The following is a 20,921-nucleotide window of genomic DNA, read 5'->3' on the forward strand; positions in this document are numbered from 1 at the left end:
TTTCTCTTTCTACAGGAGATTTGCAATCAATTCTGGCGTAGAATTAGCCCTAGAGATAATTACGCCATGTCACTAGCCAATTAGGGCTGCACTAACTTGTTTGAACCCTAAAAATGAAAGATTCGTAGCTGATAACTATACAGTATATTGCAGTTATAGGCATTCGGTTATTTGTTTATGCAGTTTTGCACACACAAGAATAATTGCATTCTCCAAACTGATGATCACGTAGAGGACCACAGTAATGTCTTCAGTAATGCCTTTGACCACAAAATATTTATCATGTATTTTCAAGTATATGGCTTGATAATATGAACATTAAGACAATTACACATTGCAGAGTACTCCTCTTTGAAAGGAGTAATTATAAAACTTGGTTGACTGTTACGTATTTTGGGTAGTATTCCTAGATGTAACAAAGTTTTAGCTCTTTTTAACAAACAGGAGAGGTGGGATGCTGTTGATTAATTGTCCAAAGAAACTGATCAGCCTTGTAATTTCATAGGATGATAGAAAAAAACCTCATCCTTTTCAGAGTATATAGGCTAATCTCTTAATTGGATATTAGATATTTTTATCATTTTTATTAATGAAATACAATGAAATACAAAAATATAACAAAATAATCTACTATGGTTCATAGCAGGAATAGAATACTAGGGTCTATTTTAAGCAAAATCTATCAGTCAAATAAGAAAGAACTGCAACAAAGAATCCTAATACCTCTAGAAAAATCAGAGGTCTAAATAAAACCTAGGACTAATTCTGTTTCCAGTTTCTTTGGCCAAGTTATTTCCTCCACTTTTAATTTAACCCCCATGCTCCTTTATTACAGTACATCATTTGGTGCTACACTTAAACTCAGTGACATTTTAAAATATATTGACATTAAATGAGATAGGCCAAGTATGGGGCTCTGATGCCGTGGGCAGGTGTATGAGGCACTGCCAGCCAATTAAACCCCCCAGTGATGAGTTTCCTCCCTTACTTCTCTTCCTCTTTTAAAATAAAAATAGGGAATTATTGAGGTGGGATTTTCCCTTTTCTCTATGTAATCTTTTATTTCATTGCCAGTTTATTTAATGGCTAAAAGGAATCTATATAGTTCAGCTTCATTTTTTTTTTTCCCCTCTGTGCATTACTTCAGCAAATTATCCTTGGAGCAAACACCATTAGGGGTCTCCAAGATACTCCCTTCCATAAAGTTGTGAATTCTGTTGTTGTGAGTGTCGTGAAAGAACAGCATTTTTCTGCTGCTCTGTACTATCACGGAGGCCTTAAAAATAGGAAAACTTAGTATACACTAAGTTTTGTGTATAACTGACCCTATCCCAAATGTTCATGAGACAGTAGCTCCCTAACCCCACTCCCTTTTATGGAAAGATAAGAACCGGATGTCACCTCCCTTTGTGAACAGGGGCAAGGGTGGAGGACCACAGCCAAGAGTGTTACCTCTGAAATCACATTCTTACTATGTCTCCAAGCACACTGACATCTTTCTGCTTTCTCATTTTTGGGTTGACAACTCAAAGACACAATAGACTTTGTTCTTAGGGCTAAGAAATTGGGACTTTCAGTCAAATCTTCATGGTCTTCAACATGTATTTTGGCAAGTTAGCTATGGAATCCACAGTTCAGTTATGGCATTGCTATACTAGATCCTTGAGACAGAGGTACTGCCAAGATCTCCCAGATACAGTTCCCCAAAATATACACATCCTTTGAGATCAGAAACAAAGTGCACTTAAACTGTCCAATTCCTTTTCAGCCCGAATTAAGATGAAAACACATTGTATTCCTCGATGTTATATTCATCCAAGTAATTCAAATCAACACTCCTTAATTAGTTAGACCAGAGTTGGCCCCATGACCCTGTAATATTAAGTTACACAGTTGGCCTTGAGCTATCTGATGTTGCACCATGAAGTGCAGCAGCAGCACTAAACACCAGCTCATGAGCTCTTCATGAAATGGATTAGTATTAGGATATGGTATAAAAAGTCTTGCATTTACTAAGATAAAACTATACTCTTTGTCATCGCCTTCATTGTCATAAAAATATTAAAATGTTTGTTCAGCTGTTCTCAAACTTATACTTGTAACAACTATTGAGAACCCTAATAAGCATTGTTTCCATAGGTTGTATCTATCAATACATACTGTACTGGAAACTAAAATTGAGAAACTTTAAAAATATTTAATTTACTTTAAAACAACAACAATAGGGGTGCCTTGGTGGCTCAGTTGGTTAAGCATCTGCCTTTGGCTCAGGTTATGATCTCAGGGTCATGGGATCGAGTCTTGCATCAGGCTCCCTGCTCAGCGAGGAGCCTGCTTCTTCCTCTTCCACTCCCCCTGCTTGTGTTCCCTCTCTGTCAAATATAAAAACTAAAATAAAATCTAAAATAACAACAATGAATCAGTTACCAATGTAACCTAAATAACATATTTTTGTTAAAAAAAACTTTATTTTCCCAAACAAAAAAATTTAATGAAAAGAGTTGCGTTGGTTGACAAGTTAGCAAATCTCTTAATAGAAAATGGTTAGATTCTCATATCTATTTCTGGATTCAGTCTGTTGCAATATGTTGTTTTGATTGAAGCTTATGAAGAAAACAGAGATCCCCTACAGAGATAACTATTTGGAAAAGGGAAAACTGTTTTATGCATTTATAGCCTTTTCAGACAATTGCGTATATTCTTCTTTGATTTTATACCAAAACTCAATAGTGGATGGGAATTCTTCTGTTAGTTACAATGTGGAATTTGAAATCCTATCAATAATTTTTTTGCATTTTGTGAAAAAGGTTATCATCCTAGTATTATTTTGAAAATAGTTTCGACCTTCCAGACTCCCTAAAAGGGTCTCAGGACCTTCTACAGTCTCTAGACATTGCTTTGAGAATCACTGGCCTTAGCTCCATGGTGACTTTATCACGGGCCAGTCGCTGATAAAGTCACTGATAAAAAGTTCAAATAAGAGAAAGTCTTCCTTCTCTCTCTCTCTCTCTCTCTCTTTTTTAAAGATTTGTTTATTTGAGAGAGAGAGAGTGCATGAGCAGAGGGAGGGAGAGAATCCCAAGCAGACTCCCCGCTGAGTGAGTGTGGAGCCCAAAGCAGAGCTTGATCTCACAACCCTGAGATCATGACCTGAGCTGACACCAAGAGTTGAACACTCAACAGACTGTATTACCCAGGCACCCCAAGTCTTCACTCTTTCCACAACCGTACAGAATCCATTTGGCCAGTTTAGTTTGAGAATGTTTTCAACACTCAACAAATACTTAAGCACCTCCTGTGTTTTCTACATCCCCATCACAAAATTCCCTAATCCCCCTCAGTAGTATCCCCCCAAAACAATGCTCAGTTTTATTTTCATCAAACTGGCACTGCGTATACTACATACATACCTAAAGAACCCAGATAGGTGTCTCTCTTACTATCTTTTAATCTTTGATCTCAGTAGCTTGTGTTTTCACAGTTGCACAAGTAATTAGAACCTAGGTATAACCATAATGCCTCGATCACATTTCTCTGGATGACTGCAGTATGCTGATGGGCAATCAATTGTGACATATGTCACATGTTCCCTGAACATTTTTATGATTAGAGTACCAAAGTTGGGTAACGTTAACTTTTCTTGCGAATTGGAGTAATTCAAGATCGCCTCTATAATGATGTCACTTTGCTCAGCTTCTATCCAGTATGCTTTCTTGAATGGAAGGGAAAGGGTTGGGGTGACAGCTACTGCTATCGTCACCTGGTGTTGGCCCCTAGGAGTGGGGGGTGCATGTGAATATCACACAGCACGTGTTTCAAAACGGGCAAATAGTTGAGACCTACTGCTCCAGTCCATCAGATTGAGGCCTGGTTGACTACCATCTTAGGCCAGGGTGATCAGATAAATGACAACTTCTTGGTAACCAGTAGTCCCTTGTTAACCTCTTCTCTGCCTTGGGTACCCTGTAAGGAATAGGACCAGGTGACAAAAGGAAGTAGAAATCAATCACAGGGTGATGAGCAGGCTGTTCCAGAACATGTGCTCCGACACAACAACAGGGGCCTGTCACATACCAGCCCCAAGGAGGCACAGTCACTGTGAGCAAGGCCTTGCTTGTGGGTTTCTGTGGTTTCTGCAAAGGAAAAGCCAATCCAGCAGAGCTAGTTTCCTGGATGCAAAGGGGCAATTAGCATCATCTGATAGGAGTTTGCGTGGGAGTGGAGATAGGGATGAGACAGGAGACAAATGCAGAGATGAAGGTGGAGGAATGATAGTAAGCAACAACTGGTGAGCATCCTTGGTTTGGCAGAACAGCGAAGGTAGTTGGATAACTTCACAGAAGCATCTCTCAGGTACCCTCCTTTGATGTGAAGCAGAGGTGATAACATTTTGAGAAAAGATGGAATATTTTCCCATGTGATGGGGATGGCCATAAGGAAAGAGGCTGGGTCCCTCTCTCCAGTGGTAAGGAAGAAAGAGTGCCCCTTTATGCCAGGGCTGTTTTCTCCTAGGCTGATGAGGACCTAGAAAAAGCTACAGGTCCCACTCACCACTCTTTGAATTCCCACAAGTTCTCCAGATCAGAGACCCCATTTTATAAAAGTTGAAAGAAGAAGATGGAAGGTAGGCATCGTATCCATTTTCTATCACCCTTTAACAAGTTCCCACAAGTTTAGTGGCTTAAACAATAGAAGTGTATTGCCTTCGAGCAATAATTCTGTAGTTCAGAAGTCTGAGAGGGGCTAAAAATCAAGGTGTCAGCAGGACTGCACTCCTTCTAGAAGTTCTAGGGGAGAATAATTTCTTTACCCTTTCCAGCTTCTAGAAGCTGCCCACAAAGGCGTAAATGAGGAGAGCCCTTGGCCCCCTTTCTCCATCTTTAAAGCCAGCAACAAGCATCTCTATGTGCCTTTCTTCTATAGTCACAGCTTCTCTAATTCTCTCCTCTCCTGCCTCCCTCTTCCACTTTTAAGGACCCTTGTCATTACACTGGGTATAGCCAAATAATCCAGGATAATCCCCCTATTTTAAGGTCAGCCGATTAGCAACCTTAATTCCATTTGCAACTTTATTTCCCCTTTGCCAGGTAACCTAACATATTCGCAGGTTGCTGGGATGAGGACATGGACATCTCTGGAGGGCCATTATTCTGCCTGCTGCAATAATTGGAAATAAAAGTGAGAAAAGAGGCAGAGGCTCTTTGTCCCTTCTGGAGTTCTCTGCTCACATTTGGAGTCTTGCCTCTCTCTTCTTTTATGCAACCACATTTATGCAAGAGCTAAATATGTCCTATCTGAACTGTACAGTAATTTGTAGGTTTATGTGATCTTGGACAAGAGACAAGGCACTTACCCTGGTTTTTCTTATCTATAACATAACAGGGTTGAAGTAGATGATGTCTCAAAACTCCCCCGTGTTTCTATCTGACCTTTGAAGTACCCATGTCTCTGCAGATTATATTCGAAATGTGATGGTTCATTGCCACTGGGCACGTCTGCTGAGTTCCCCAAGGCCACAACATCCTTGCCAATAGCTTAGTGGTTAAGTCACTATTGGATTTAATATATGTACTGCCAGCATTGATGAGCATCTTTTCACCTGGATGTCAACACGTACTTTTGTGGGTGTACGAAACATAATAAATCCGACTTTTTAAAAAAATCGACTCCCAGCTTCTGCTCTGCTGATGGCAATGTTCACTGCATTGTACCTTGTCCATGTAGAATGGTCTGTGGCTCGCCACAAGATTTGTTCTTGTTATGGGCCTTGGAAGCACATATACCCCATAATATTAAAATACCTTATGTTTGCACAGCACTTCACAGTTTACAAAATGTCTTCATATCTGTTACTTCATGTGAACCTCTATAACAGTGTTCTGAGATTACTAACATTCAGTTCTTTAAAATGGGCATATTTGTAGGGTTAACTGAGTAACCAGTTCTGTCATAATTCTGCATAGACATTTTAAATGCGTCCTTGATCAGTGGTAACAGAGGTACCAAGTAATTTGTTGGAAAACTGACCTCCAGCACTTGATTGAAACACAGACTTACTCACATGCGGCAACAAAGTGATCAGACATCCTTTATATTTTAAATTGGACATCATCTTAATGAGACATCTCACACTGCCTTTTATCTTTGCTTTTGAAAGGGAATGCATCCGTGGAATGCTCTCCGGCATTTTTCTTAATCATACTTTATTCTTTAGGCATTTTTCCTGCCTTCTTATAGTTTGGATATAGAAGTTATTCACAAGACATCTTCCTAAACATTTATCTGAATATAGATAGAATTATACATAGGCAAAATCCTAAGAGTCCCAGTACTGCAATCACACATCAAGATGGCATTGTCTGCAGCGGTCTACGCTTTCATATGTGGAAGGGTTCCCCAACCTATTTTAGAAATTAATAATTTTTCAAAAATAACTCGAACAAGCTATTTGTCCTTCTGCCTCTGTAGTTCTTAAGGTCATCTGCATAAAGCAAAAGGGAGACTTTAAGATGAATTGTAAGCTCATTTAATTTCCAGACGACGTCTATAGTGTTTAAACACTGACATCAAAGCAAAGAGCCAATTATCAGAGTGCATTTGATCTGAAGCCCTGTTGCCTGAATTGCTATAGTTTTCCTTATGCTGAAAAGGAAATCTGTGTCACATCTCAAAGATGTAATATTTAAAATCACTTTATCTAAAGCAGTTTAACTTGAAACATGTGTTTGGGCTCACTAACCACAAGGAGGCATTGAAGCATCTCTTCAAAATGTGAAAAGCAATTTTACTCAAAAAAAAAAAAAAGTTGCACCAACAGTTGCTGAATTTCATATAAGCAATTATACCTGCTTGTGAGTATGTGTGCCTTTTAAGTTCATGCTTTGATCCACTTATTTTTTTTAACCCCTGAAATGCCAGCAGGAAGAGTTGCCGCTGTTTCTTCTTTTAGTTTTGTACAAGAGTAATCCACATGCATTTTCCTTCTGCTCTGTTTCCAGTGGACACGAAGGCAAACTGCAGGACTTCTATCAGTACTGACAAAGTAACTGCATTAACCTTTATTGCCCTCTAAAGGTTAAAATTTCTTTTGACTGGGTGAGCAGAAGCATATTTCTTTAGTATTCAGAATTACTTAAATACATATTCCTGACAGCAAGGGGTTTCTCTGAAATCCGTGTGTTAGTTTAGAATGATTCTGGGGACACATCTTCAAAATGCCACACAGGAAGCATAAGTTAAAAAGAGCCAATACGGTTTGTTTGCTTGTTTGTTTTTTAAACCCTGAGCATAATTTTCTTCAATTTTGTTTTGAACATTCATGTTCAATGTCAGACATTTTCCCCCTGTTTTTATAATCTTGGTTCCCGGTGGTTTTGCTGGTATTGAAAAATACGAACTCTTCTTAGGGCGCCTGGGTGGCTCAGTTGGTTAAGCGACTGCCTTCGGCTGAGGTCACGATCCTGGAGTCCCGGGATCGAGTCCCATATCGGGCTCTCCGCTGAGCGGGGAGTCTGCCTCTCCCTCTGACCCTCCCCCCTCTCATGCTCTCTCTCTCTCTCTCATTCTCTCTCTCAAATAAATAAATAAATAAATAATCTTTAAAAAAAAGAAAAATACAAACTCTTCTTTTGCAGAATATGCTGCTTAGCAAATCTTCCAGAATAATGCTTAATCCCCTGAGAAGCAAGGATCTCATTCTTAGGAGTTAGACTGTGTCTGCAAGATGCTTCCGAGAAAATTCTTGCCTAGAAATGTGGACTGTGACCCCTGGAAATCCTAGTGTGCCATTTTGCCATACTGACTTGCTCTTTCTGTGTTTTGACATCTTGTTCACCTTTTAGGATATTCTCTGCCTGTGAGACAAAATATGGACGACTTCAACACACAACAGAACATGCAGCTGGGGAGGCTGTGTGACATCTTAGGTACAGTAAATACTTCCACACAAATGACTCTTGGGAATGTTTATCAGAGGATGTTGATAAAAATGTTTAATTTTGCTTATTTGTTTTCCCCTGCAAGGAAAAAGTGTGGATTTCTAATCTACTGGCGGGGCAAAATAAATGTTTTGTTTTAAAGAACAGATTTATAGTGGCATTGACTTGAATTAAAAAATGACATTTTTAACTAATTTATTTGGGTTGCTTTTTCTAAATTCTGAGGATTTCTCTCCTATAGCCCCAAATCCTCTTCATTTCCCGACTCCAGCAGTGAGGGAAGCCAACATTTTATATCTGTGTCAATATTGTCTATTATGTTATCTGGGAAGTAAGTGGAAGGTGGTATCAGAAATGAAAAGAATTGTTTTCACTATAAGACTAAGAGGGATGTGAAGACAGATTTTTTTAAGAGAAGCTTTTATTTAAATACATATCATCTAGTTATTAGAAAACAGGAGGTGCCTAGGAGAGGGAATTCTTAGAAATATAGACCTCAGGTGGTAGATATTTCCTTGTAAAGGTCAGGCTCTGATACTGGCTTGGTCAGTTCTAAATCAGACACCAACCTGGGCCAGGAGAGAAGACAATAATGCCCTGGTTTGTGCTGCTGAAGACCAAGGTTCAGGTTAGGATTAACACAAGGTCACAAAGGCTAAGCACTAATACTGAATCAGTTTAGAAGGTACTGGCCAGAAATTCAGGGTAAACAAAAACTAGGTTTTTATTAGTTACCAAATAAGAACTTCTTTGTTTTGCTAAAATACAGTTGCTATGGCCTTTATTTAAGCAAAACAAGGAAGAATTTTAAATTATCAATGACCAACTCAGCTGGCTCCCCGGAATGACATACTTTACATGATTCATATATATTTCAGCATCATTATTATTTTATAAATGCCATTTGGTAACAAAAATACATCAGTACTAGAAATTTACAGTGTCCTAAAATAATAATAGTGTAATTGCTTTAATCTATTATGTAGGCACTAATATCGTTTTTCAGAGTTACAAAAAAAATTTTTTTTTGATGACTTGAGATTGATTTGTTAGTGCTGAGCTATTTCAACTAAAAACCTGACTGCGTGGAAATCACTGAAGTGCAGCAGAGGGCAGACTTTGCTCTAATTTATTTGATTTAATTTTTTTCTTTAGCTTTTTATATACCTTTCTATATATAGCACAAACCATCACCAAAGAATTTCTTTACAAAAGAGTCTCATTATTAGAAAACATTTGAAAATATGAGGTTTCTATTTTAAATAATTCAATAGTTCAATCTATGTCTTACCTGCAATGGAAAATTTCACGATGAACTTTTCTGAGAGACTATGAACCAAATGCCTTTTTTTGGTACACTGTCTTCATGATATAGCAATCCGATCCCAAAACCTCTTCAAGAGATGTAATGGAAGTTTAGAAACGGTAGTTAGAAGGTAGAAAAAGTACTTGCTTGTGAAATTTTTAAAAAATATATGAAGAAACTAGGAAAAATAGTAATTTTATGTAAGAATAAATTATCTTTTTTTTTTTTTAATTCCATTAATTCCTAGTGAAGTGTGTTGACTTTTTGCTTATTCAGGGAAAACAAAGAGAATCTGATTAGGTTGGTAAGACCTGTCATTTGGATATTGGCAGTGAAGTCAGGGTGTCAGGTGGAGACCCCAATGGCTACCAGTATTTTCAATTCCTAGAGGAGTTAAGCAAGAGAGTGATCATTATTGACTATTGACTAGCGATCAAAGCAATCTTTGTCTTCATATTAATTGCTTTCCAAAATTACCTGTCAATTAATTTTGAATGTTTGCAGATGCACAAATATTGGATATTCGTGTTAGTGATATGTATTCCTTTGCCAGAAATGCACAGGGAGGTGAGATGAGTGATATGATTTGTTGTTATTTGTAACCTAGAAATTCCTTCCCAAGAAAAATTTAGTTTTCTTCAGCTGCGGAGTCTTTGTTTTTGTTGTTTGTTTTTATGTCTTTTTTTAATACTTAAAAAAAATCCTAGTTTGGTTTTTAAAAACAAATAAAGACCATATCCAAAAGCCACACTGAAGTTAATTTAGATTGGTTTTGTAGAGATCTTCGCCATTTAACCAGCTTTTTTGCACTTCAGCGTTTCTCTAAAGAAGAAATAACACTACCACTAAAAAATAGATACAATGATTCCTTCAGAAGGAGGGCTGTGAGGTACCCTTAGTTTAGTAAGACACTAAGTCTCCTCTTGCAAACCCAAAGTTTGGGATAAATAATTTGGTCATTCAGCAACTGGATACAAGTTATTTACTGTCTCCTCAGTTAATTTATTTTGAGGTTTATGTGACAATTTGGTTTCAAAATCAAATAGGGGCCACTTAGATATTTACATTTATGGAGTGCCTCCTCTCGGCTCAGCACGGGGCCACTCAGCATGGGGCCAGTTTGGAGGACTCCGCTTCTCCTGGGGGAGGATTTCTCCCACACGCCATTGATCTCACTGATTGTGTGAGATTCTCTACTTCCCACATCCCTCCATCCTCCCAGATCCCTCCGGTCGGTCCACAGGTATTTATTGGGGGGCTCCTGCATGCTCCATACCGTACCTGGGCTTGGGGGAATATAGGAAAGAGCATACACCTTGCCTTTAAAGAGTTTGGAGAGACAAGATTAATAGATTTGAGACAGTAGGATGAAATGACCGAGGATACTACATCATGTTAAATCTTGGGGGCGCTGATAAAGGGAGGGCAAGTGTGGAGGGCAGGGTGTGGAATCACTGTTGGCTCCCCTAGTCAGGGTGGGCCGTGCCGCAGATTCCTGCATCTGTACTGTTTACTGAGTACCTACTATGTGCCAGATACTGCACCAGGTGCTTTATAGGTATCCTTTCATTTAATACTCTTCAAAACTCTATGTCCCAGGTGATTTTCTTCTCCATTTTTGAGATGAAGAACCGATGCTTAGAAAGGTTAAATACTGTGTCCAATGTTCCCAGGCAGCTGAGCTGGAATTTAATCAGTCTGTGTTCTATATACTCTTGTCAAACTGAACAGAGGAGTCCTCAAATCCCCTCTGAGCCCTACCTGACCAAGGAAATATTTTACAGTTCTGCCTCCCCCGAACTTCCCGAAGCACCTGTTCCACGTGCTTCACTGGGTCCGCCCCTCTCCACCTTGTTTGAAGGCTGTTTGTGCACATGAAATGGTGGCTCCTCGTGGGCATTATCCCAGCTGCTTTGACTCCTCATTTCCCTCCATGTCTAGCCAAGTGCTTTGCCCCTACCGATCAACCAGTTATTTTATGAATGAATGAATGTCTCCAGTGGCTGCTGATTCCCTGTCCCAAGTCCTTAAAATATTAAAACCCTGCAGTGGGTAATCTCATCTCACTATCCCATTTGGGTGGGATATTCAATTAGGATTTCTTTCTATGTACATACTAAGAAGCACAACTTAAGAAGAAAGACAGTTAAATTAAGACAGCGTTTCCTTTAAACCAAGAATCACTAGATGTCCTATTTAAGTAATATACTCCTCTTTGGGAATGGAGCAGGGAAAAGGTTGGTTTCCTGAAATAATCATTGCTATGGTCATAATCAGACCATTTATTTGGACAGGATGTTCCCTGAATTGGCCCTGCCAAGTCCAGGCAGAATAAGAAATTGCAACTTCATCAGCTTTCTAAAGTTAATAGCTCTGTTTTATAATTTACTGAAGTTAATGGGATAAATTTTTAAAGCACTATGCAATTCCCATTGATGTTAATGGTAGTTCTGGGGCTAACTCCCTATGTATTATTTGAAAGCACACTTCCTTAGTACCTCACAGCCTTCCTTCTGGAGGAATCATTGTGTCTATTTTTTTGGTGGTGGTGTTATTTATCTTTTCTTTAGAGAAATGCTAAAATGCAAAGAAGCCAGTTAAATGGCGAAGATCTGTACAAAACCAATCTAAATTAACTTCAGTGTGGCTTTTGGATACGCTCTTTATTTTAAACTGTGCAACATCAATCCAATGCCAGAGTTCAGAATGTCATTTACCTTTATACCAGTAATTAACATTGTGCCTGTTGTTTTTAGATGCCAATGTGAGTGTCATCTACATCTGCTCCATTCAGATGAACGACGAATTACTGCGCTATTACAATAAAATCCTGAGTCTACAGGCGGCTGTCAAATCGGGGAACCTTGAGGATAGAAGTGACCTGCAGGGCAGGTTCAAAATTATCACCCCTGAAGCTATAAACGTCTTCCCTGTGAGTTTGTCTTCTAATTACTACGGCTTCAGGGATGCAGTAAAATTAAATTGGAAATTTTATAACTTGCAACGCTCTGGTACACATCAGTGAAATATTATTGCAAGTTTAACAGCTTTACTGATTAGACTACTAGTTGGACTGGAGGAAATAAATATCCCAGTTTAACTCGCAGACTTAGTTGAGCTGCTCTTGCCCAGTTTCTCTATAGCTGAAGCCTAATTGCAGTGATTGGGTGGTACCATCAAGTAGGTAAATTTATAACATCTGTAGTTCCTTTTCTTCAATTTTGTGTGGTGGACGCCAAGACAGAGAAAGCCTGGGCCCACCCACGGTCACCAAGCTTGTTAGGGACAGAACCTCGACCAGGGCCCCTGTTTTCTGATTTCCACACTGCTATTCTTTGTTACTCCCTGGACTTGTTTCCTCAAGGGAATTTGGCCTGATTTACCACATCACAGGGTTCATAATGAATGAGGTTCAGATTTTTTTTTTTTAACTTCTGCTGATTTTTAATGAATGGGATGAATTCTAAATGGAACTCCACCCCCACATAAGAGCTTTTGGGAAATTCACGGAGTCACACGCACAGTGTAAGAGATGGCTTGAAATGAATTTCTCGGGGCGCCTGTGTGGCTCAGTCGTTAAGCGTCTGCCTTCAGCTCAGGTCGTGATCCCAGGGTCCTGGGATTGAGCCCCACATCGGGCTCCCTGCTCAGCGGGGAGTCTGCTTCTCCCTCTCCCACTCCCCCTGCTTGTGTTCCCTCTCTCGCAGTCTCTCTCTTTCTGTCAAATAAATAAATAAAATCTTTAAAAAAAAAAAGAAATGAATTTCTCTATGTTTTAACAAGAATTTAAAATTTCCATTTTAAACAACCAACATTTTAATACCTAATGGACTATACAATTTTGCGGAGACTTTTTTTTGTATAATTAAGGGTCTGAATTTGCTGCTAAAGATAGCTCTCTCCACGCACAAGTGGGATGCACCAAAATCTATGCTCTATTTTTTGGCAAAGAAATCGATGGCATGCTTTATTATCTATGTGTTGTTGCTACCTATTAACCCTTCAGATGCACCATGTTTTGACAGCTCCCCCCCCCAAAAAAAAGGCCTGCCAGGGCTGAGTAGGTTTGCTATAACATTTCTGCTTTGCTAGTATACTCAGTGAATTGTCATCAGGAGTTACTCTCTTCTACCAAGATAAACATTTTATTTGTTTCATCACTGGATACCTCAATGTTCCCCCCAAGCTCTCTGCCTAGCTCTGTTTCATGGGCACTGCTTGGCTATGGAGGAGGATACAGGGACAGGGTGAACAAGAGAAAAGACAGGGGACAAATCATCACCACTTCCTTATGCTCTTAGGAACCTCCCAATATCCTCCATCAGGGCAAGGATTGCTTGGTGCTCTCTAGCTATCCCCTGGCCTCAGTGGCAGGGTCACAGTGGACATTAGAAAGCAAGGAAGAAAAACTATCATTACTGTGTGGTAATTTCCCAATTTTATCCAGCCAGAAAATGGAGCTAATGCCTGGGAGCTGCTGATGAAGAGTTTCTGCACATCTGAAAAGTCCATATACATCGAAGAGGCATGGAATGGGAAAGGGGCACTAATTTGGGAACAGGAAAGTGAATGCACAAGTAACATTTCTCAAGTGCTTAGCACACATTTTCTCTTTTGGTCCTCAGAACAATGCCAACAAGACAGAAATGATCAATCTCCTTCTATGGCTAAGGAAACCAAGTCTCATTTTCTAGTCCAAAGTTCTTGGTGGGGTCAGAGTCTAAACCAAAATCTGTCCGACCCCAGAACACTATCATGAATTGGAATGATTGCGTTGCTCCTGGATGCCCCTGTGGCTAGCTCCCTTTACCTTTCTGGTCCTCTGATCTTCATCTATACAATCAGGTGATGGGTAACGGCATTTCAAAGACCCTTCCAGCTCTACAATCCTGTTACTTGAGACAGGTGCCCTGCAGTCCACTCTTCAGCTTCTAAGGAAGATATAGGCGGTTGGCACTAACAGATGCACTGAGTCACATTCATAGTTAGGTCTGCATCTTGGTGAGTAGAAACGAGTAGGGAATATTTTAAGTGCTTAATACTTCTCATAGTTTAAATTTAAATTATTTGAGTAATTAATCACTCATAGGCAATCAACTTTTTAAAATACAAAAATTAAACTCTCACTTTCACATCAGTTCCCGCTCCTGTTTAGTTATTGCTTTATTTCCTTTTAATGGGTTTGAGAGATTGTATCAGTGCTGATTTTCATTCAAATGGATGGCTCTGAGGAGATTTTTTTTTAAAGCGTGCCAAAAATCTGTTTGTACATCTCTCCAAGTTACTATATGATGCTTGAATCTGTAATGGTAAAAAGTGCTCTTCTAAAGTCATCATGTCTGGTTGTGAACATTTTAATGTTTACGAAGACATCCCAAACAACTACTTTTTGTTTCAGGTCCAGAAAAAAATTAGTGGTGATAAATCAAATGTATGTATAATGTTATGAACTAGGAACATTTTAGACTTTCGTCATCTATGCTAATCTGCTGCCTGGATCTGATGATCATGATTTTCTCTCAACGGTCATACAAGACCCGTGGCCAGTAACGTGTCCTGTGCCATCACTCACTTGTATTCAAATCTTTACTAAACACATATCGAACACAATACTATGGGACCATCTTGCCTGAAGAACAAGGCAGGCGCACAGATGACTATAAATCAGAGTCTGGCTGCGTGCTCACCAAGAGAGGAGCCAGAACCCCAGCCTGGCTGGAAGTGGTTCGGAATGCTAATATTAGGTTCTATCACTGCATCTGCCACCCCCTCATCACGCCTCATAAACTCACCAGACCTTCACTGCTCAGTCTGGAGAATGGGAGAAGTTGTGGTAACTGCAGCATGAAATTGTGCCAGTCCCGGGTTTCAATCTTGCCTCTGCTGTTTGCTACCTGTGTGACTTTGGGCAAGTCACTTGAGCCTCCGTTTCCTCACCCCAAAAGAGGAGCTGTTCGTTGGTACAGTGTTCTATGGATCAAGCAAGAGAATAGTGTCAGAGGCCTTGGCCTTGTGACCTTGACACTGAGAGCACGGCCACCTTAAAGCACTCTTCTAGGTACCCTGTAAAGCTCACCATGTTACATATTAATATAAGTCCCCAGTTCTCCCCAACACTTAATTTTTTTACCTTTCCTCATTGGAATAATTTGTGGGGCAAGGAAAGGGGTGAAATAAACAAGAAGAAAAGATGGTGATTAACCAGATGGGGAACACAAACTCAAGAGGTGCTACCAGCCATTGTGTGGTGGAGCACTGGGCTTCCCGGAATTGCATTCTCCAAAGTAGGTGTTGAAAATGGATTTAAATAATGGTAGAAAAGGCATATGACATAGATCGAAGAGCTTAGAATAGAACGCTTGCCCTGGAAGAAGGGCCCCACAGTGTGAATTATATAAATCCTCTTCTCAGAGGGGCTCTGTTTTTTGTCTTTTTTTCTAATTGGGGGCAAAATACACATAACATAAAATTTACCATTTTAATCATGTTAGGTGTGCAGTTCAGTGGCTTTAAGTACACTCCCACTGTTGTGCAATCATCGCATGATCCATTTGCAAAACTTTTTGAACATCTCAAGCAGAATTTCTGTACCCATTAAACGGAAAGCCCAGAAGAGCTCTGGTTTGAAAGGGAAAGTTATTTCAGAGCTGGAAAGACCCCAGAGACTTCTAGTCAATGCATCATTTGAATATAGGGGCTGAGGCTCAGAAAGGTCGAGTTTTCTAAATCACCTTGCAAGTTACAAATTCAGGCAGGACTGAAATCCAAGGGCTCTCCTCGCTCTCTTTCTCCCATACTCATCATTACATCTAACGGTTTGCAAACTGGTGCCGCTAACATTCCCAGAAACAGTTGAGTAGCTTTTCTCCACATTTTTATGCCATGTTGAATAGATAATTTTGACCAGAATTGGGGAAGTAGGTGCGAATCTGCAAAATCCCGTAACTCCCTTAAGACACTGGCACCTTGCATTATATAATTTGCATGGCATTTTTAATGACTTTATTTTAAAAAGAGAGTTTTTCTCTGTAATAATAATTAGTACCATTTATTGAATATCAACTCAATGCCATGCATTATAACAGGTGTATTACACTCATGATCTTATTTTAGGCTTAGAGCAACCCAGCAAACAGGTATTTTTATTTCCACTTGACAGATGGAGAAACCAGGGCGTTCTGGGTGGCTCAGTCAGTTGAACGTCCGACTCTTGGTTTTGGCTCAGGTCATGATCTCATGGGTCATGAGATCGAGACCTGAATCTGGCTCCCCACTCAGCAGGGAGTCTGCCTGGGGAGTCTCTCCCTCTGCTCCTCCCCCAACTTGCTCTCACTCTCTCTCTAAAAAAAAAATAAATATATCTAAAAAAAAAAAAAACAGATGGAGAAACTTAGGCAGAGGGAGTATAAGTCACTGGCCCAGGTTCAGGTAGCTTATAAGTGATAGAGCTCGATTCTAAGCCAGCACTCCCAAGTCCCCAGCACCTTCTCACGTGCCATGATGCCCTCCTCTCTAGAGGAAATGAGCAATCGTGGGTTCTCATATTCCACCCTTGGCTAATGGCTTTCCTGTGCCCATCGTCACCTGATTAGTCTAAATAGTCAAAAATAGGGCGCCTGGGTGGCTCAGATGGTTAAGCGTCTGCCTTCGGCTCGGGTCATGATCCCAGCGTCCTGGGATCGAGTCCCGCATCGGGCTCCTTGCTCAGCAGGGAGTCTGCTTCTCCCTCTCCCTCTGCCTCTCCCCCTGCTTGTTCTCTCCCTGTCTCTCCCGCAAATGAATAAATAAAAATCTTTAAAAAAAAAAAGACTATTTAAAAAAATTAAAAAAATAAGTAGTCAAAAATAAAATAAAAAGAATTTTCCACTGGAAAATAAATTTAAGTCTTGCTGAAGTTTTCAAATATTTTCTACCCATGAATCCTCTCCAGAGTGTTGGCTAAAAACCAAAACAATCATTATAAAAGTACATATTTTCTAAAATGGACTTGGTGGTAGAACTTTGGAAAGAGAGTACCGAGTGCCCTTTGCCTAACCAGTCACATGAAGAGTTGCCGGATTAAGAGTCCCATATAGTCAAGCATACTGTAAGGCTTTTTTCTTCATTTTTTGTATTGATTTTCCAGACGCTTTAGTGTTAAACCATGCCAGAAGTGTTGCAGAGATGAATCACTATTATCCAAAGGCTGCCAGCCTCTTTTCCTTCTGACAGAAGGATAATTCCACGTGGATCAAATAAATACAGATGTGTAGTAATTAGTTCTATTCCCAGTGAGCCTATTTCCAACACACTAAAGATGTGAGCGATTATGGAGCCTCACCCCAACAGCTTTTATCAATTTAAACTGCTAAACAACAGGATAGGTCATAACCCAGCCTGCTATTAATAATGCATTTATTGTGTGCAACGTTATAAATTAGGCATATGGACTAGAAAAAGAACACCTTTTAACAAGAACGATATGGTCTCCCCCCAGAAGCATCATATGTGCCTGGCCACTTACCTGATGTACAGTCCCAAGGCGATCAAAAGAATAAAAAATCTCATCCAAGGAAAAGAGGCCTACATTGTCAGCGGGCTCCTCCACAGAGATGATTTGGCCGTGGCGGATATGTTAAACTTACCCATCCTGGGTCCAGAGCCTGAAATAGCTCATCTTTACAGTAGCAAGTCTGGAAGCAAATGGGTCTTTGAGAGTGCCAATGTGCCAGTCCCTCCTGGAGTGCATGGCATCTATTGTCACCAACAGGTATGTGGGGTAGACAGAGTAGTGAGGCTCTGTTCAAGTATGTCACACCCTCTTGACCTTGTGGGAACTTCAGCGCTTCTGAAGCCAGCCCTACCCAGTGAAGAATATATGGAATGCTGATGGGATCTGCGTGAGGCCTTCATGTTTCAAGGGCTCTTCCTGTTGGCCTTGCAGAAATTGCGGGGATTACTCAAGATATTTACTAATTTGTGTTAAGCCATTGAAGGCCCTGTCCATGTACTAATCCGCTCTTAGTATTTATCACCTTAAAATGGATTAATTGATCATCATATTAGCTAGCCAGTCATTTAGGAGGACCCTAGGAAACTTAAGAGGCAGTTTTGGTGAAAAGGAGCAGGTTTGGAAAACCCCAGTGAGCAAGCCTTCCTGCCAAGTCAGGTTGCGGAGGTTCTACAGCAGAGGGCTGCAGACATCCTTGGCTCTCAGGAAGGGGCCATAAAGGGAGTAGGAGGAAAATCCCAGAAAGAGGACAGGAAATGGATCTGGAATAAAACTATCTGCATCTGTGTCTTTGCTTTGGACCAGGTCTCTGGCTATGCATTCCTCCAGCAGACAGTTAGATCCTAACTGTTTAGAGAAATTATAATATTAGTCACTAGAAATGATCTTTGAGTCAGCTCTGGCACGTGTTCCCCCATTTAACCACCACCTTTTTTTCACAAGAAAGAAATAAAAAGACAAATGACTGTTAACATTTCCTCACCTCTGTTTCAGTAGCTCTCTTAACCATTACTCCTAGCCAAACACAACTACCACAAGCACCCAGTTCTCAGGAACCTAAAGAACTGTGCTCAATGAAGCAGTTTGTGAGGGACGATACTTAGGGATCCTCCTTCTTCCCTCAGCCACTTGATCATGATGTTCTGTATATCATAGTCGCCAAGGCCCCAGAATCAAGCCTTTCAACAAACCGTACTTCTCAGAGACTAGTTTGAAGGTATTGTTAACTTATTAAATTGCCCTAAAATGTTTCAGTCTTGCTAGAGTGTTCTTGGGCAATACATGGGCTCATGAAGGAAGTCGCTCTTAAAGATGGCAGAGTCTGGAAAAAGCACAGGCAATTTTAGTGAGTGAGAGAGATGCTCCCCCTAAACTGGTGTGCCCCACTGTTCACCGCCATTAGTCTCCACTGGAATTTGAAGGTAACAAAGTGGATCGCTTGACTCTGCTTCCCAGGGGAATACTCAGCTGAGAGACTTGAGACAAGTGAAATGCACTATAAAACTATAATTTTACACATGTACATTACATGAAACAGTCTTCAAAACTTTAAAATGTATGTGCAAAATTTATATGAAGTCTTGCTTTCATCTTGACTGACAGAGAACTCAGGCCATCTTTGCTAGGAAATGTTTTAGAACTGTATACAGTTCATTGTGGAATGCAGTAAAACCTCCCACTCAGGGCGCCTGGGTGGCTCAGTCGTTAAGCGTCTGCCTTCAGCTCAGGTCATGATCCCAGGGTCCTGGGATCGAGCCCCACATCGGGCTTCCTGCTCGGCGGGAAGCCTGCTTCTCCCTCTCCCTCTCCCACTCCCCCTGCTTGTGTTCATTCTCTCGCTGTGTGTGTCTCTCTCTCTCTCTGTCAAATAAATAAATAAATAAACCTTAAAAAAAAAAAACAACCCTCCCTCTCATGCTGGTATTCAGAAGCAGGATTAAAAACCTCCTCGTAGACAACCTGGATTTGAGGGACATTTAATCTATGGCATGTGCAAATCGTATCACAATAAACCAAGTTATCACTGACTTCCACTCCACTTGTTTGAAAACGTATGTCTGAGGTCATCAAGAATTAAAGTACTCCATTGAGATTTTTCCAGATAGTGACTGCCCTACCTAATCTATCTGAGTGTGTCAGCGTTTTGAATTTGCAGATGGTGATGAATCAATAATGCTGACTTTTTACCGATGTGCATCATAAACTTAAAGCCGGTGAAAGAGAGCTGTGATTATTTTAATTTAGGTGAATAAATATTCCCAACTATCAGCTGAATTTTAGCCAGTTGACATTTTTCTACTTCTGCTCTACACTAGTATAAAATGAATGGCAATTAAAAAATATATTACCTCTTTTGAACAGATAGACTCAAATAGAAAATTGATTAATGTTTGGAAATAGCATAAAGTCATTTGGTTTATGATTAAGTAATTTATTTGTTTATTTTTTAAATCTAGCATGAGCCCAGTGAGCATTTCCTCTTTTGATCCATAAAGTAACCATGCAAGCTCTCTTTCTGACATGTGGTCTGTATAAAGTATCGACAGCTTCGGTTAAATAATCAAAACTGGCGATGCTATTTTTAAAGCACTGTTCAATTTTCACTTAAAGATAGCACATAATTCTTTCCAGTGGTGCAGTCTTTACAATACTATTGATCCTCTTCATTACTGTAGGGGATCCATCAACAGACACCCATTTATAGGATTCTCAGAAGCAACAAATAATAGGATTTGGAAGAAACAGATAATAATTCTGTTAGTAGCTGAAACTTCCAAATATACAATGTATCTGAACATACAGTGAAAAAGGCTATGAAGGCCAGAACACTAAAAAGGCTGGAACACCTTTCCTTACGTTAGCAAGAGACTTTCATCAGATATTAACAGCCAGAGACCATTTCTACTTCTGCAAAGTGCGATCATGATACAGCAAAGTATGATTAAATATAGAATCTGTCTTCTCAACACATTAGAGAAAGAAGGGATGTAACTCTGGAAGGCACATTACAAAACCTTCCTAGGCTATGCTCATAGCCATATGGTATGCAGACAAGAGTACTTGTCATTTAAACACCAAATTATCTACAGACACTACTTGATAATCAGGGAGCTAAGACAATTCCATTTCCACCCTAATTGAATACCCCATGGTGGCATGGGGCTTCTGGGGATCCCAAGTATGCCCA

At 40.0% G+C, this 20,921-nt stretch overlaps 1 protein-coding gene across 7 annotated transcripts in view; it reads left to right on the plus strand.

The window, feature by feature from the left end:
* IQCH (IQ motif containing H) overlaps positions 1-20,921 on the plus strand; it is a 201,492-nt gene that overhangs the window by 102,989 nt on the left and 77,582 nt on the right. For 4 of the 7 annotated variants that reach the window (XM_028100291.2, XM_028100293.1, XM_028100294.1 and 1 more), the window contains 2 exons: positions 7,842-7,925; positions 12,000-12,175. In XM_028100291.2, coding sequence (XP_027956092.1) covers positions 7,842-7,925; positions 12,000-12,175 — 260 coding nt within the window. Of the gene's footprint in view, positions 1-7,841; positions 7,926-11,999; positions 12,176-17,719; positions 17,993-20,921 lie in introns of all 7 variants that reach the window. The other 3 variants (XM_088024875.1, XM_088024876.1, XM_028100290.2) reach the window with 1 other exon arrangement.

Source organism: Eumetopias jubatus, unplaced genomic scaffold (assembly GCF_037043125.1).
Source record: "Eumetopias jubatus isolate StellerSeaLion01/CBP00866 unplaced genomic scaffold, mEumJub1_p1.0 scaffold_7, whole genome shotgun sequence".
Lineage (NCBI taxonomy): Eukaryota > Metazoa > Chordata > Mammalia > Carnivora > Otariidae > Eumetopias > Eumetopias jubatus.